The sequence below is a fragment of the Odocoileus virginianus genome, chromosome 15 (genome assembly GCF_023699985.2).
Source record: "Odocoileus virginianus isolate 20LAN1187 ecotype Illinois chromosome 15, Ovbor_1.2, whole genome shotgun sequence".
Lineage (NCBI taxonomy): Eukaryota > Metazoa > Chordata > Mammalia > Artiodactyla > Cervidae > Odocoileus > Odocoileus virginianus.
In genome coordinates, this window is record NC_069688.1 from 4839555 (window position 1) to 4854377 (window position 14823).

Consider the following 14823-nt stretch of genomic DNA (forward strand, 5'->3'; position numbering starts at 1 on the left):
TACCACAAAAGCTTGTTTCTTCAAAGAAGACTACTAGACAAGAACAGAAACAAGCGTTTTTAGAAAATCAACAGGAAGTCACCAAGAAACAAGCATAGTAGTTCTACTGACTTCGGCAGGTTTTAAATGCCCATCTGTGAAGTGTTTCAGTGCCATCTTTTGGAGGAAGTCTGAGTGTGGAGAACAATGGCCTTACGAGACCAAAGATCTGAGTTCAGATTCACCTATCTCAGTCACCTACCAGCTGCCTCCCCTGAGAAATATAGACATCAGCATCTGCCTCACCAGGACCTGGGTGTGAAAACACAAGGAGACAGCTGTGCCTCAAATGCCTGGGGATCTGCAGGACACTGTGTAAACTAAGGTGCTGACAGCATTTGGTGATGTTAACCATCACGTCTACTTATCACACATCACTCCATCATAAAATAAAGGTGTGACCCACTACCATTTACAAGTTAGTGCCTGAATACCCATCCTAGTATCAAGATTCATCTGAAAAACAGATGCCTCCCTTTAGAGGGAAACAATCAAAAATACAGATTAAAAAAAGAAAATAAAAACGCTCTTGGTAGCCAATCACAAGATGATTATCAGATTTAAAATCAAAGCTTCATAATAATCAATTCAGATTTAAGACACCATGTTTCAGAAATGCGACTTGTAATTCTGGAATTACGTAACAGAGCATAATTAATATTTTAAATGATAGAGCTTTGCATTCCAGATACCAGCCTGTGATTTAAGGGGAAAACATTTCAGTCTGAAGAAATCTAAATTAACAGTAATAAGAACATCGTGGAATAAGTTCCTTCCCTAACTGTTCAATGTGAGAAATGTAATTCTTCTCTTGCAAGAATTACATTTTTGATAAAAAAAAAGTAAGGTAATCAGGTTTAACACTATTAAAAAAAAAAAACACTAAATGGCAACATTGCCCAAGATCTGTTTCAAATAATTGGAAGCAATTATCACAGGTAAAAACACAGAAACCAAAAGAATTCTAAATGTGTTAGCAGAATGAATGCCACAGCAACCTGGCACAGAAAATTAATTCTGACTTTCAAAATAAGATAACTTACTACACTTTTGTTAAACTGCTTCTTTAATTGAGTACAACCTAACTTTGACTCAGCTTCTTTATTCAGAAAAATACACTTCATTCCACAAGCCAGAATATTTCTAATGCCAGTGATCTCATACAACGTACAAAGAAATTTCTTTCATAGAGATGACAGCCCAGCAGGTAACAAAAGATGTATGTAAATCACAAAAGAGCGAGGAGTACAAACCCAACTGTAGAACTGTTCACGAGAGCATGGCAATAAAAGTTAAAATTTGCTTTCTGTAATGCATAGCCATTACTTTTTCACAAGCCAGTTTTATTAAAGAAATAAAAATAAGCCTAGAATTAAAATAAAATGGGAAAGCTCAGTGAACCCATCTCTGTCCAACAAATCAAATATCAAGCTTAAATTCTTGCAGACAGTCAGTCCCTCCACCAAGACCCTCACTCGACCACACACACACCCTACTAGGAATAACGGGTTGCAATAGGCAAATACGGGAGGTCGCTGTTGTAAAATACAGACACCTATATACAAACAGAATATGTCTGCCTCATCTTTCACTTTCAACAGTAAAAAAAGCCAGGGCCAGCATGAAGATCAGCAGACCTGGCTGAGTCGGGAACCACAGACCCTCAAGCACAGTGATTCGTGCAAAAGGTAACAGATCTGACCGGATAACGTCTGTGCCATCACCCAGAGAAAAAGCATACCAGCGGACTCCCAAACCCATCTTTATCTGAAACACGCATTCCAGATCCGGGGGAGGCGGGTGGGGCGGGGGGTGAATAAAAGACACCGCTCTGGGGAAGGCGGGCTTCATTTACCGTCCATCCCGGCAGATTACTCGGGAAGCTGGAGAAGGAACAAGCCAGGGAACGCAGTCCTGGGCGGGCACGCCTCCGTACGCCCCTGCACCCCACGTCCGGTACTTCCCGGGGCTGCTCACGCCCTGAGCTGGCCAGAGGCGTGCTAAAATGGCACAAGCAGCGAAGACTCCTTGGCCGTATTCTCAACCCTGAGCCGGCCCCCAGTGAGGGTGACCCACCTAGAGCCTCCCAGAGAGAGGACAGGCAAGTCAAGAAGGGGACTCTCCTGCGTGGGTCTCTTCCCGCCCCCCCACCGATGACTCTCCAAGGGCCGGCCTGCAAGACTAGGTGTGAGCTGCCCACCCCCGGGGAGGGAGGCGAGAGCCCGGACCCGCGAGAGAGAACGAGAGAGAGATGAGAGAGGGAACCGGGACGGCGCCCTGCTCCTCCAAAGTGCCGGGGCTTCTGACCCCAAACCGCCTCCGAGGTCCTCAAACTTCACCAACAAGCCAAGCACCTGTTCCCTTCACCTCTTCTGCTTCCGATCCCCTCGAATCCTTCCATTTTCCTCCAGTTTTCTCCAGCTCCCTAGACTAACCAAACGCAACTAGTTTCCTAATGTTCCCCATCGCCCCCATTCTCCCCTCCAATGAGCTCATTCAACCCCCGCCCCAACGAAGCCCCCAGATGTTCGCGGTCGCCCATCCGCAAGTTTCCCTGGGGTACCCTCGGGTCCCCCACAGATTCCCTTCAAGTCTCATCCAAACGCCCAGCCTGCCTTCCTTCCCGCGTCTCCCCACAAGGCGCACACAACACCCCGGCTTCCCCCAAGTGTCCCACATCCTCACCCGAATCAGCGCCCCCAGATTGCGACCTGGGTCCCCTCCGGTAGCCCCGAGGTCGTCGGCCAGCCCGCCCCCACGGCTCCGCACCCCCCAACACCTGCGCCTCGCCCCCGGGCCCGGTGCCCCCCAGTCTCCCTCCCCCCACCCCTACCCTCCTCCCCCCAGCCCGCCACTCCCGGGTCCTCAACGGCCGTGGGCAACCGTTAACGGTCGGTCGGTCGGTCGGTCGGCCGGCCGGTCGGCCGGCGGGCCGGCGCGCGCCCTCACCTTGGTTCACCAGCCGCAGGGCGTGCGTGAAGGAGGGGTCCAGGGAGTCCTTCTCCGCCATCAGCTCCGGCAGGTACTTCTCCTCCATGCTCGTCGGCCGCCCGGGCCCGGGACGCGGACTCCAGGCGGGCGGGCGACGGCGGCGGCCCCGCAACCCCCGACCCCGCCCGCGCCCCAGCGGCGCGGAACCCGGGCCGGACGCCGCGGCGGGGCGGCGCGGGGCGCGGCGGAGCCAAGCCGGGCGGTCGGCCCGGGGACGGCGGCGGCGGAGGCGGTGGCGGCGGCGGCGGCGCGGGGCGGGAACCGGCCGCGCAGCCCCGGTCCCCGGGGGTTGGCCGCCGACGGCCCCGCGCTGGCGGCCGCCGCCTCCCAGACGCGGGCCCCGCGCTCCCGCCACGGGCCGGAGTGATCAGGCGGCCCTCCGGCCGAGCCGGAGGCGCGCTCCGCGAGCTGGACACAGTCCCCGGCGAGCCCCGCCAGCCGGCGCGGGCGCGGAGCTCAGCAGCTACCCGCACGCCGCGCGCCGCCCCGCGCTCTCTGAGCCGCCGAGCCGAGCGCCCGGCCCCGCCCGCCGCGCCCCGCCCCGCCCGCCGCGCCTGCGCCGTGCGCCCCGCGCCCCGCCGCCAGCCGCCCGCTGCGGCGCGCCGCCTGGTGGGGCCGCTCCCGGCTGCGCGCCCGGGCCGAGAAGGGCGTCCCGGGGGCCTCCGTCCGGCGCCGCGCCGGCCCGCAGCTCCGCGGGAGGCGTGCGCGGAGCTCCGCGCGGCTCGGCCACGGCGGGTGGAGACGCAGACCCAGGGAAACTGGGCCCAGGGAGGTCAAGCGGCTCGCCCAAGGTCACCCAGCGAGCGATCCTGGGAGGAGGGCTGCGCGCTCGGCTCGGGGGCCGGGCGGAGAGGGACGAGGGGGAGCGCCCGAGCTCGCCGCCGCGGGCTCTGGGGAAGGGCGGCGGGCCGAGCTGCCCTACTCTCAAGCTCCCTGGACTTCCATAACTTAGCTCGCTTCGCCTCCCCCGTTCCTGTTTGCTAGGAAATAACGCGGTCGCCCAGACGTCCTGCCTGGGTGGGTGCCTCCTGCGCTCAGCGCCAACCCACGAGACCCTTGGAACCGAGGTCGATTACATAAAAGCGCGTGCCCTTCAGGTCGGCTTTGTCATTCCGGCTTGCCGCCGGGTTGTCATTCTCTTCGCGCAGAAATCTGCGGCGCCCGGAGGCGGGGCAGGGAGCTGCGCCCCAGCCCGTCCCCTCTGGGGCACAGTCCCCTGGACACATGTGGGTGCTGCCGTCCTCCGTTCGTTTGCGCCCCGCCACCCCCCTCGACAAATCAAATCCTCCGTTGGGCCGTTTTCAGATTTCCCAGGTAGAGTCAGTGGCGGGGCCCAAAGACTCCGAGTCTATCCTGCCTTTGCCCCACCACATCCCACCTCAAGTCCGGGCCTCTATGTCCCTGTTTTTGGACAGCCTTCCAGGACTTCCCCAGCAAAGCTAGTACCTCTTCTGTTTCCCACCAGCGCTGGTCTGGCCTCGTTAACGGAGAACTCTGTTTTCCCCAGACCATGAGCACCTCACAGACAGGGCTAGAGTTTTCTTTTATGGGGAAGGGTCCCCAGCACCTAGTGCCCTAGGACGGGTGTAGGGGCACCAGAAATGTGTGATGAAGGAATAAGCCATAGACATGCCACTCCTGTGGGAGCGGATCTTCCTCCTAGGCCCCCAGGCAACTGGCTGTACTCTTGATGCAAATAGAGGTGACTTGACACCCAAGGGGGGCCTCCCTGATGGCATGGGAGGAAGAATCCACCTGCCAAGGCAGGAGATTCAGGGTTCAAATCCTGGGTTGGGAAGATCCCTTGGAGAAGGAAATGACAACCCACTCCAGTATTCTTGCCTGGGAAATCCCTTGGACAGAGGAGTCTGGCGGCCTACAGTCCGGGATCGCAAAGCACCAGGTGGGACACGACTTAGTGACTGAGCACTCACTATACGCAGAGATGCTTGGGGCAGGAATCAAGGAGCGCCAAGCTGCCCTAAGTCCCAGTCCACAGTTTGAACTTCTTCATTATCAAGCTTCACCCCTAGATGGAACTGACTCCTGGTGAGATGCTGTTCTTGAGTCCTAATAAGAATCTTGTTCATGTCTCTCTTTGGTCTAAACTTGCCAGAGGCAATCAGATGAGACAGTTCAGTGTGTGGCCCCTGGGACCATACAGCCTGCATTTAGAATCATGGTTCAGTTGCTCACTAGTTGTGCTATCTTGGACAAGTTTCTTCACCTCTCTGTACCTCAGCTTCCTCATCTGTAAAGTGGAAATGATAATAGAGCCTATTTCCTAAGAGAGTCATGAAGATAAAATGTATCAACTCTTAAGGAAATCCCCATAAAGTGTCTAGCACACATAGCCAGTGCTTAGCAGTTCTTTGTTGGGTTTTCACCCCTGGATAGCTATTCCCCGGGTCTTCTGAGCCTCTCCTTCCCTTTAACTGTAGCTCCTGGGGGCACTTGCATTGCCACAGCATACCAAGTGAAAGGCCTGGGACCACATAGCTCAGTTTCTGACCGGGGGTCCAGAGTGTGACCAGGCAGACACTCTGCAGTCCCAGCTCCTCTCTGACCCCTGTGGATCCTCAGCTAAATAACCTGTCTAAGCTTCAGAGTTTACCTCTTCGAAACTGGGCTTATGCCAGCAGTCCTAGAGGGCAAGTTGGAAGGATTTAAGGGGAAATGTTTTCTCCTTTAAAATTAGAGTGGAATGCACAGACCTCTGGCTTCCATGCCTATATCACAGACATTGCATTCTAGGGTGTGAGCCCCTGGCAGCCACTTTTCAAGGGAGGAAGGGAGAAGGAGAGAGTCTGGAATTCACCTGCCAATGGAGGAGATGCAGGGTTGATCCCTGGGTCAAGATCCCCAGGGTAGGAAATGGCAACCCACTCCAGTACTCTTGCCTGGAGAATCCCATGGACAGAGGAGGCTGACAGGCTATAGTTCATAGGGTCGCAAAGTCGGGCACACTGAGCGTGCGCATGCACACACACGCGCACACACACACAATCCCAGGAGAGGAGTTGGGGCCAGTGCTCAGCTGCTCCCCTCACCACTTGGTCTCAGACCCTCCTTTCCATTCAGACCTTCTGCCCCCGTGACATTCCAGCCCTGGAGTAACTGCTGTTTTTATTGAGCATTTGCTTTGTGCCAGGCGGGATGCTGGGGTCTTTGCACCCACTATTTTCAGTTCTCTCAACACCCTGTAGGGAAGATACTTACTGTTCATTAACACTTAGAGTTGAGGACACTGAGGCCCAGAGCAGTTTAATACCTTGCTTAAGTGCCACTGCTTTCAGGGAGCAGTCCCAGGCCCATGGGACCTCAAAGCCTCCTCTCCTCCCTTCCCTGTCCTGCCTTCCCAGGCAACAGCCTGGGACCCTGGAGACCAGCTCCTCCCCTCCTGCATCCAACAGTTGGCAGACATATCTCACCAGCAGCTGGGGAGGAGGGCTGTATGCCAGGAAGCCAAGAGCAAAGGCACTGAATCTTCTGCTCCGGCCCCTCCTTCTCTCAGAGCCATCCAAGAGGGCAGGTGCCTGCCACCGCGAGTATCCCTGTGGGGTCCTCCAGGGAGGAAGGAGACGAATGTCTCTGTGAGCTGCTCAGGAAATTATCCCCACCCACCAGCCTGGCCAGGCCGTCGACCGGGGGGCACCTCCATGACTCCTGCAGACTCTGCTGGTCTTCCTGAGATGGCCACCCTGTGTGTACCAACTCTCCCGATCCCTTTGAAGGTGAGAAATCAGGCCTTGGGAAAGGTCATGATTTTCCCTCAGGCAGCTGTGGGTAGTGCTAGCACTCACAAGGTCTAACGACTTCCAGGGCAGACAGAGATCTCTTCAGGAGCGCACCAGGACTTGCCAAGCACAGGCTTGGCACGTGCACAGTTCTGGGAACAAAGGACCAGAGGCTCGGGACCACTTAGTCCATCCGCAAGGCATGTGGACGGACCAGAGACCCTAAGATGCCAAGAAACTCCAGCCGCCCTTTCTCCTCACAGTCACATGTCGGAAACAATGTTTTACTGTCAGAGACAGAACGGCACTTTCCCAATCAACCTCTCCTGGTGTCACTAGGCCATTTCAGGAGCTGCGCTGCCCGAGAGCAAGCCCCCCCACCTTGCCCAGCCAACCGCCACATGGCTGAATTCCCACCCAATCACCCCCACCACCGCCACGCCCACCTCTGGAGAAAGATGCCAACTGCAGTGAGTCAGACACGGCTACAGCAACACCCCATGTCATCAGAGGCTGATGAATGTGAAGAGTGTCTCTGAGGTCATTGTCATGTTCCTGCTGAGTTACTGCTCACACTACAAGCTTCTGTTCCTTTCGTTTTAAAAAGGTGCATCCTATCCCGGTTTCCCTGAGGCCCAGCAGTGCCGTGGGGTTGGTATCCAAGTCTGACTGGCCGCAGGGCCAGAGAGACCTTGATTTGGCCCCCAGCTCTCCTGCTTACTAGCTGTGTGATCCTCAGTCAACGACTTGATGTCTCTGAGCACAGGAAGAGGAAATACCAACCTTCCAGGATGCTGCGGGGTTTAAACTGAAGCATGAAGCCTGTCCTTGGCGCTGATGGCGTTTGGACTCTCGCTGCTCTCCGCTCCACCAGTGTTCTGTGTCCATGGTCAGGCCCCGGTCCCTGGTAGACCCCCTTGGCCACACGCTGTCCTCGGAGGCTGCTCAGCTCCACAGCCCCCGTGCGCAGCCGGGTGGCCAGTTCACAGCAAGTGCGTTCAAGTCCACTTCTCCTGAAATGCAGTCCCCAAGAGCATCGCTTCCCAGCCACCAGAGATAAATGAGTTTGTCATGTAGGACAAGCACCAAAAGATGGCACAGCCTTACCTAGACATCAGTCATTTATGTGTCAAGGAGACACACCACACGTCTTCACCGTGATCCCCGACCCCAGTCAGTTACAGAGGGAAATGCATTTTCAAACCTTGAGAATGACTGGAAAGCCTCAGCACATGTGGAGCAGGACACAGAGAGACTCTTCAAAGTTGGGAGGCTTTGCAGAGTTCACAGCCCATCCATAAATCAGGCATGCCTCCACCGAGGACTGGCTAGTCTGTGAGTGGCTCTCTCCTATTTTATCCCACTAACCTTCCAAACACCCTGCATTCAAGATCCAGAAATACAGCTGGAAGGGACCACAGAGATCAGCAAGCTCACAAGTCACTAGTCTGTAGAGATCAGGGAACAGTTGCTCCAAGCATTTAAGTGATCCCAAAGTATGAAGTGAGAGTTAGACACACACACACACACACACACACACACACACACACACCCTCCAGCCGTGTCTAAGGATGAATGGAGTCAAAGCTTTCAGCCCAGTCACTCCCATTCCTGAAGACTCCTGTTCTGTCTTTGCATCCATGTTCTGTACGTCTGTTTGCTTCTCTTGCTCCTTGCTACTCTAGCCCACTTGCTTCTTTCTCCAGAAAAGAAGCCATTCTGGTCCTTTCTTCCCAGAGCTAATAAAACCACAGACATTGCACAGGCACCCCCTAGTGGCTACGTGTGAAAGCACATGCCCCCCCAGATTAGCGGAACCAGATGATCTGTGCTGTGCTCAGAGGCTCAGTCCTGTCTGACTCTGTGTGACCCCATAGACTGTAGTCCGCCAGGTTCCTCTGTCCATGGGATTCTCCCAGCAAGAATACTGGAGTGGGTAGCTATTTCCTCCTCCAGGGGATCTTCCCAACCCAGGGATGGAACACACATCTCCTGCATTGGCAGGCGTACTCTTTACCACCAGCACCGCCTGGACCTAGTCTCCTCCAAAAGCAAAACTCACACAGGGCTTTAACTCATTCCCAGGAAATGTGACAGTAAAGTATGATCTTAGGGGAGAGAGAGTGAAAAACGTAGAAGATAAAGGGAAAGGAGAGGGTGGAAGGGACGGGGGAGAAAAAGAAGACAGGAAGAGAACAACGGGAAAGAAAGAAAGAGAAAGTAAAAGACACATCGCAGCAGAGAGTACAAGAGAATAAGGCAAGCTCAAAGGAGGGACGTCTCTCTGTGCTCAGCCTTGCTGTTTCTAAGATAAACACTCAAGCAAAGAGTAATGGAAAATAAGAATTGACATGCCCGGGGGCAGCTGGCTGCCCTGTGGCACAGTCAGGTGGGAACAGAGGAGCCAGGGAGAAGAAGGGACAAGGACCCTGCGGTTGACCTCATCACTGCCTGACTTTGTAATCTTTTCAAAATCCAAATCTTTCTCTGTCTCTATTTCTGCGCGTGTAAAAGGGTCACTAATAGCAGCTGTTCTCTTCCTGTTTTATTGAGATCCAGTGAGAACAATAAAGATTTGCAGAGAAAGCCCCAAAAAGTGCTCGCAAAAGTTCCCGGTATAACCATCACAGAAATGTGTTTTATTGTTTTTCTCTATGCAACAGCAGCCCTCCATCCTCTGCTTCAGGGACCAAAGAGGTAATATGTGATGCTGGACTGTCAAGGCACTTGCTGTATTTCAACCACGCATCAACTTATCACGGCCCCTGGTGCTTTATAAGATGCCATGATTTGAAAGGCGCTGTTGAAATGTAAAACCTTATTGCCACAGTAGTAAAAAGATCAATGTCCATCTCCTCACCCACTCTTTCTTGTCAGGATGCATAGAGATACACACCAAACAATTCCATCCACATTAGCAGACTACTTCGCAATAAAACTGCACATGTCTGAGTTCGGCAGAATGACCACAAAGCAAAATATGTTTGGAAGTGTCAAGGTACCTTTCACATCCAAACAGCTGCCAAGGGGGTGATGACATTTTTAGAGTCCTCTGCAAAAGTAAACACATCCAGGTCTCGTATAAACATGCCTCGTATAAACAAGCTTGTGTTTGTGTTTTTCTGTAGTTTAAAAAAAAAATGGAGAGAGAATCTTATCAAAAAATGGCTGTGGAAGAAAAATGGACATAAAGTTATCCAACTTTATGGAGTTGTGTATGGAGTTTTATAGTCACGTACACTGAATTCCGTGAGAAAACGTGTCTTCTCAAAACAACTGCGAACTTTTGTCAGTTGGACACAGTGCCCTGTGAACAACTTCCTAAGTGTCTCTGTGGTTTTATTCCTAGGCTTCTGTGTATCACGACACTAGCCTCCCCACAAACGTCAGCCCTCACTGCTACCCTGTTCAGGTTTATTCCTGGTGAAATAGAACACCTCAGCATTCCTTGCTTCCTCCTGATAATGGAGGGGAGTAGGGTGCCAGGTGCGTGCATGCTTTGCATGCTAGAGACTTCAGTCGTGTCCTACTCTTTGTGATCCTATGGGCCATAGCCCGCCAGGCTCCCCCATCCATGGGATTCTCCAGACAAGAATACTGGAGTGAGTTGCCGTGCCCTCTGCCAGGGGATCTTCCCGACCCAGAGATCAATCCCCTGTCTCTTCTGTCTCCTGCATTGGTGGGCAGGATCTTTACCACTTGCACTACCTGGGAAGCCCAGGTGTACCCAGGAGATCTTGATGAATTTGATCCAGCATCAGATGGCAGCTGGTACACAGGGAAGTCCCAGCTTCCTCTGTCGAATCTCATCCTGGTAATTTTCCCCTGGTCTTCTTAGCCACGTGCACTGGTAATGGGTCTGCAAAGCTGCAGCAACTTAGATGTAGAAACCACAGTGATCTCTGTGCCTGGTAAGTTAAGCTTTGAGCAGGTAACAGTTGGAGCCACCGGCTGAAGAACCAAACAGAGGCATGGGTGTTCAGAGCAAAGCGGCCTCTTCCAACCTCTCTGGCCCACCTGTGAAACAAAGGCAGTACCTATCCTCACACCTGTTTCCTTAAGATCTCCAGGAAACAAATGTCCGTAAAGTGTCAGCGCAGAGCTGGCGCTCAGTGGGTTTGGAACAGGTGGAATAGCCGTAGAGCAGAAATACAACGTGAGCCACAGGCATACTTGTACATTTCCTGGCAGCCACATTAGCAAGGTGCAAAGAGAGCAGGTGGAATTTATTTTCATAAGATGGTTTAATCATACATATCCAGAATACTAGTTCAACATGTAAACAATAATTTTAAAATATTCATGAGATTGTTGCTTTGTCATCATTATTTAGTCCCTAAGTCGTGTCCAGCTCTTTCGTACCCCATGGACTGTAGCTCCTCTGTCCGAGGGATTCTCCAGGCAAGAATACTGGAGTGGGTTACCATTTCCTTCTCCAGGGGACCTTCCCGACCCAGGAATCGAACCCACATCTTCTGCATTGGCAGGCGGATTCTTTACTACTGAACCACCAGGGAAGCCATATTAATGAGACATTTTACATTTTAAAAAGCTACCTACTATGAAATCTGGTACATATCTGTACCTACAGCACATCTCAATCCAGAAGCAAAATTTTCAACAGTTGAAGTAAAATGTGGTCCTACTGAAACTATAAAGTTGTACTTAATGGGAACATATTTTACACGGCTTCCACTTTAAAATTCAAATTCAATTAATTAAAATTAAATAACTAACAGTGGTTCTTCATAATGCTAGCCTTAATTCACGTGCTTGTTAGCCGCGTGTGAACAGTAGCCATGGTATCAGGCATTGCAGATCAGAGGAAGGAACTCAGGGGCGTGGAACAGAAAACACCGCCGTCAACTGCTTAACCAAAGAGATGCGCCCTGGTCTCGCCCCACGTGAAGCCCCAAATAGGCTGCCTGAGGCTGGCGCAGTGGGTGCAAAAGGTCATGGGTGAGCCAGGCTCCTTCCTCCTTTCTGCTCCGCCCACCTTAGCGGGGCAAGACGGGCAGATGGACAGGGGGGCAGACGCCCACCCTGGGCATCTGCGCTCACTCCAGGCAGGCAGAAGGGGAGGAATGAAGGTTAAAGGGAGACGACCATCACCTGTCCAGTCTGCTCAGCTGCTGGGCTTTCCTGGAAGTCCCCTCCAGTGGCTTCTGCTGAAGTGTCATTAACCAGAGTTACATCACCCACGGACACCCTAGTTTGTACAGGGCAGAGCCGATAAATGTAGCGTTTTACCTTGGCACCTTGGTACCTTCAATACTGGGAGACAACTGAGAGACAACAGCCTCTCTCGGAAGTGGCACCTGCAAGGATCATTACCCATGCCCCCAGACTGTGATTCTCAAAGAATCCTCAAAGAAATAAAATAAGAGAGTTGGGTTTTTTTTTTTCTGAAGAAATCAGAAATTCCCTTACTGCATCACATCTTAGAAGACAGTTGGGTGAGGTCCAGGGAATCAGAATTGATAGAGGAAGGAAGGCGGGTGGACTGGCTGCTTCCGTAGGTGGGCAGAATGAAGGGTGGCGTGGGCAGAAAACAATTCCTTTGTGGGGGGCAAGACATGTGCTTCAGCTCAAGTGAGTATTGGATGGAAAACTGCCTTAAGCAACAGGGAGGGTCGTGTTACGGAAAGCAAGAGTGCTTCCTGAGGAGGGTCCTTCTCAGGGACAGCAAAGATGTCTCTACGGGTTCAGCTGCAGCTTGGCGATCTTTCTTGGAAATCAGCTCTCCTATCCCCTGGGCATCCTGACTACAGCCTGGCTTATCGCTGAGCTGGGAAAGATGCACTGCCAACCTCAGTGTCACCCAGGTGGTAACCTTGTTTGTTCTTGGAGGGTCACTGAACATCTAAGCCTCCCTTTCATCCTAAAATGGGGATAATAACAGGGCCACTTAATAGTCCAATTGTGAGGATGAAATGAGCTAATGTATCCAAAATGCTTAGCTCAGCCCCTACCACACAGAAAGTGCTCGATAAATTATTATTCTGAGTTTTCTCTTAGCATCCTAGAGTGAGTTTTGTGTTTCCTTTTGTCTGCTCTATTATTTTATATATTGGTTAGAAGCCTGGCAAGAAGCAAACGGTACTCTCAGAAGGAGTCATTAAAGAGAACTCCATAAAGGCACTCTTCACAAGGCGTGTGTAGGGCAAAGGGAAATGATGAAGGAGGAGATAAGCAGTCTGGGTAACCTTGCCAATCTGTGCCTGAGGAGGCAAGAGGGCAGGTCCCAGAACCTGCAAGAACCGTGGAAGTAGGAAGACTTGCAGTGGGAGGCCAGGCGGCAGACAGAGCCCAACCCCTGCCAAACAGTGACGTGACCTGGAAGGAGCCAGGGCACCATGCACCTTGACCTCTTTCTTCTGCACCCTCATCTCCTGCAGGCACCTCCCATCAGCAGAGTCCAAGCTGAAGCCAGACCCCAAGGAAGCCCAGCTGATGCAGTCCCTAGACATCAGCCTCCCAGGGCAGTAAACAGTGTCAAAAGGGGTAGAGAATGTTATGCAGAGGGACAAGATGAGGATGACCCAACCACGCTGCAACGTGCTATAGTAAAAGATTTCACCTTAAATATCCGTAGCTGACTTGCTGTATTTGCACTCTGGTTAATGCTCTTTTTCTGCTCGGGGTGTTTGGTAGTCAGGTTATGTGAACACTTGGCTTCTGTTGAGAGTCCAGAGGCAGAGAGGCATCACAGTGTTAAAGTTTTAGAGTCACCAACCCAGAATTGTGTGCCACATCTCTCCCACTCACCAGCCAGTGACCTAGTGCAAGCTAAAGGGCCCCTCTGAACCATGCTTTCTAGTCCATATCATGGGAGAAAAAGCAGTTGTCTCGCTGGCTAGTTAGGGACATTAGATGAAGTCACATGAGTTTCCTTTGCCTTTACTATGTGAAACCCAAAGGCACAGTGGCTGAGAGTGTAGGTTCTGGAAATGGAACGACTGGATTCAAGTCCCAACTCTGCCATTTAAAACTCTGTCCTTGGACTAGCTACTTAACCTTTTAGCATCTCAGATCTCTCATCTGCAAAACGAAGAAAACCTGTCCCCACTGTACAAGGTTGTTGTGAGAATTAAATGAGCTATCACATGAAAAGTGATTAGAACACTGTGTCATTCTATCATCAACACGCTGTTATAGGTAAAGCTCTGAGCTGAAGACGGTGTGCTTAGGACACAGTGAACTCCCTTCCGCAGTGTTCCTGCGTGATCAGCACCACGAGCACGGACAGCACCCTCTCTGGGCTCCTCCTTTACCCACTAGGGCAGGTGGTGCAGAGCCAAGTGTTCTGAGCATCTGAGCAGGAGCAAAGTACATGTCACGATTCATGAGGGGTGGCTCCCTGTTCTTCAGGAAAAGGAAAGTCAATGCAGAATCCACTGCTCTCTGTTTCTGCCCAAGAAACATCTGAACCTAGTTCAAGTACAGGACTGCTCAGCATAGTGGTTAAGAGCATAATTGAACGAGTCAGCTTCTCTCTTGCTGTGTGATCCTGAGCTGGTTACTTAAAATCTCTGTGCCTGAGTTTCCTCTCTTGTAGAAAGGCGATTACAATAGTGTCTACCGCAGTGGATTGTTATGAAATTAGTCAATATTTGAAAGTGCTTAGAACAGGGCCAGGTACATAATATGTGCTTTATAACGGCTTCTTGAGTAAATAGAGTAATCTCAGTTCTGTAAACAAATTTTAACCAATTGATTTCCTTTGTGATCTGGACGGATCTGAGGCACTGTTCTCTCTTGGGAACTAAGAGCAAAACTGTGTTTGTTCAGGGGAAAAGAGAAAATGCTTAAGTCCGCAAAAGTAAGAGGTCCGTTTATTGATAGAAGTCACTGAGATCCACTCTGGTATTCCATAGTCTGGCATCCCATGGTCTGAGAATTCTTTGATTTTTCATCTTGTGAACAAAAAGCACTGCCAAACGCTTTCTGATCACCAACAACTCATTTTTCAGATGGGAAATGAAATTCTTACTCCTTCCCTTACTAGCTTGTTTATATGATGTGGTCATACTATTTCATCTTTCTTGGAGCCTCT

At 51.8% G+C, this 14823-nt stretch overlaps 1 protein-coding gene across 5 annotated transcripts in view; it reads right to left on the reverse strand.

The window, feature by feature from the left end:
• The window catches only part of KHDRBS3 (KH RNA binding domain containing, signal transduction associated 3), a 152502-nt gene extending 148968 nt beyond the window's left edge, over positions 1–3534 (reverse strand). For 3 of the 5 annotated variants that reach the window (XR_011491388.1, XM_070476959.1, XM_070476958.1), the window contains exon 1: positions 1677–1806. Coding sequence is in view for 4 of the 5 variants with exons in the window: in XM_070476959.1 (XP_070333060.1) it covers positions 1677–1800 (124 nt within the window). In the remaining variant the exon portion in view is untranslated. Of the gene's footprint in view, positions 1–1676; positions 1807–1894; positions 1917–2988 lie in introns of those variants that run through there. The other 2 variants (XM_070476960.1, XM_020893088.2) reach the window with 2 other exon arrangements.
• Positions 3535–14823: the final 11289 nt, after the last annotated feature.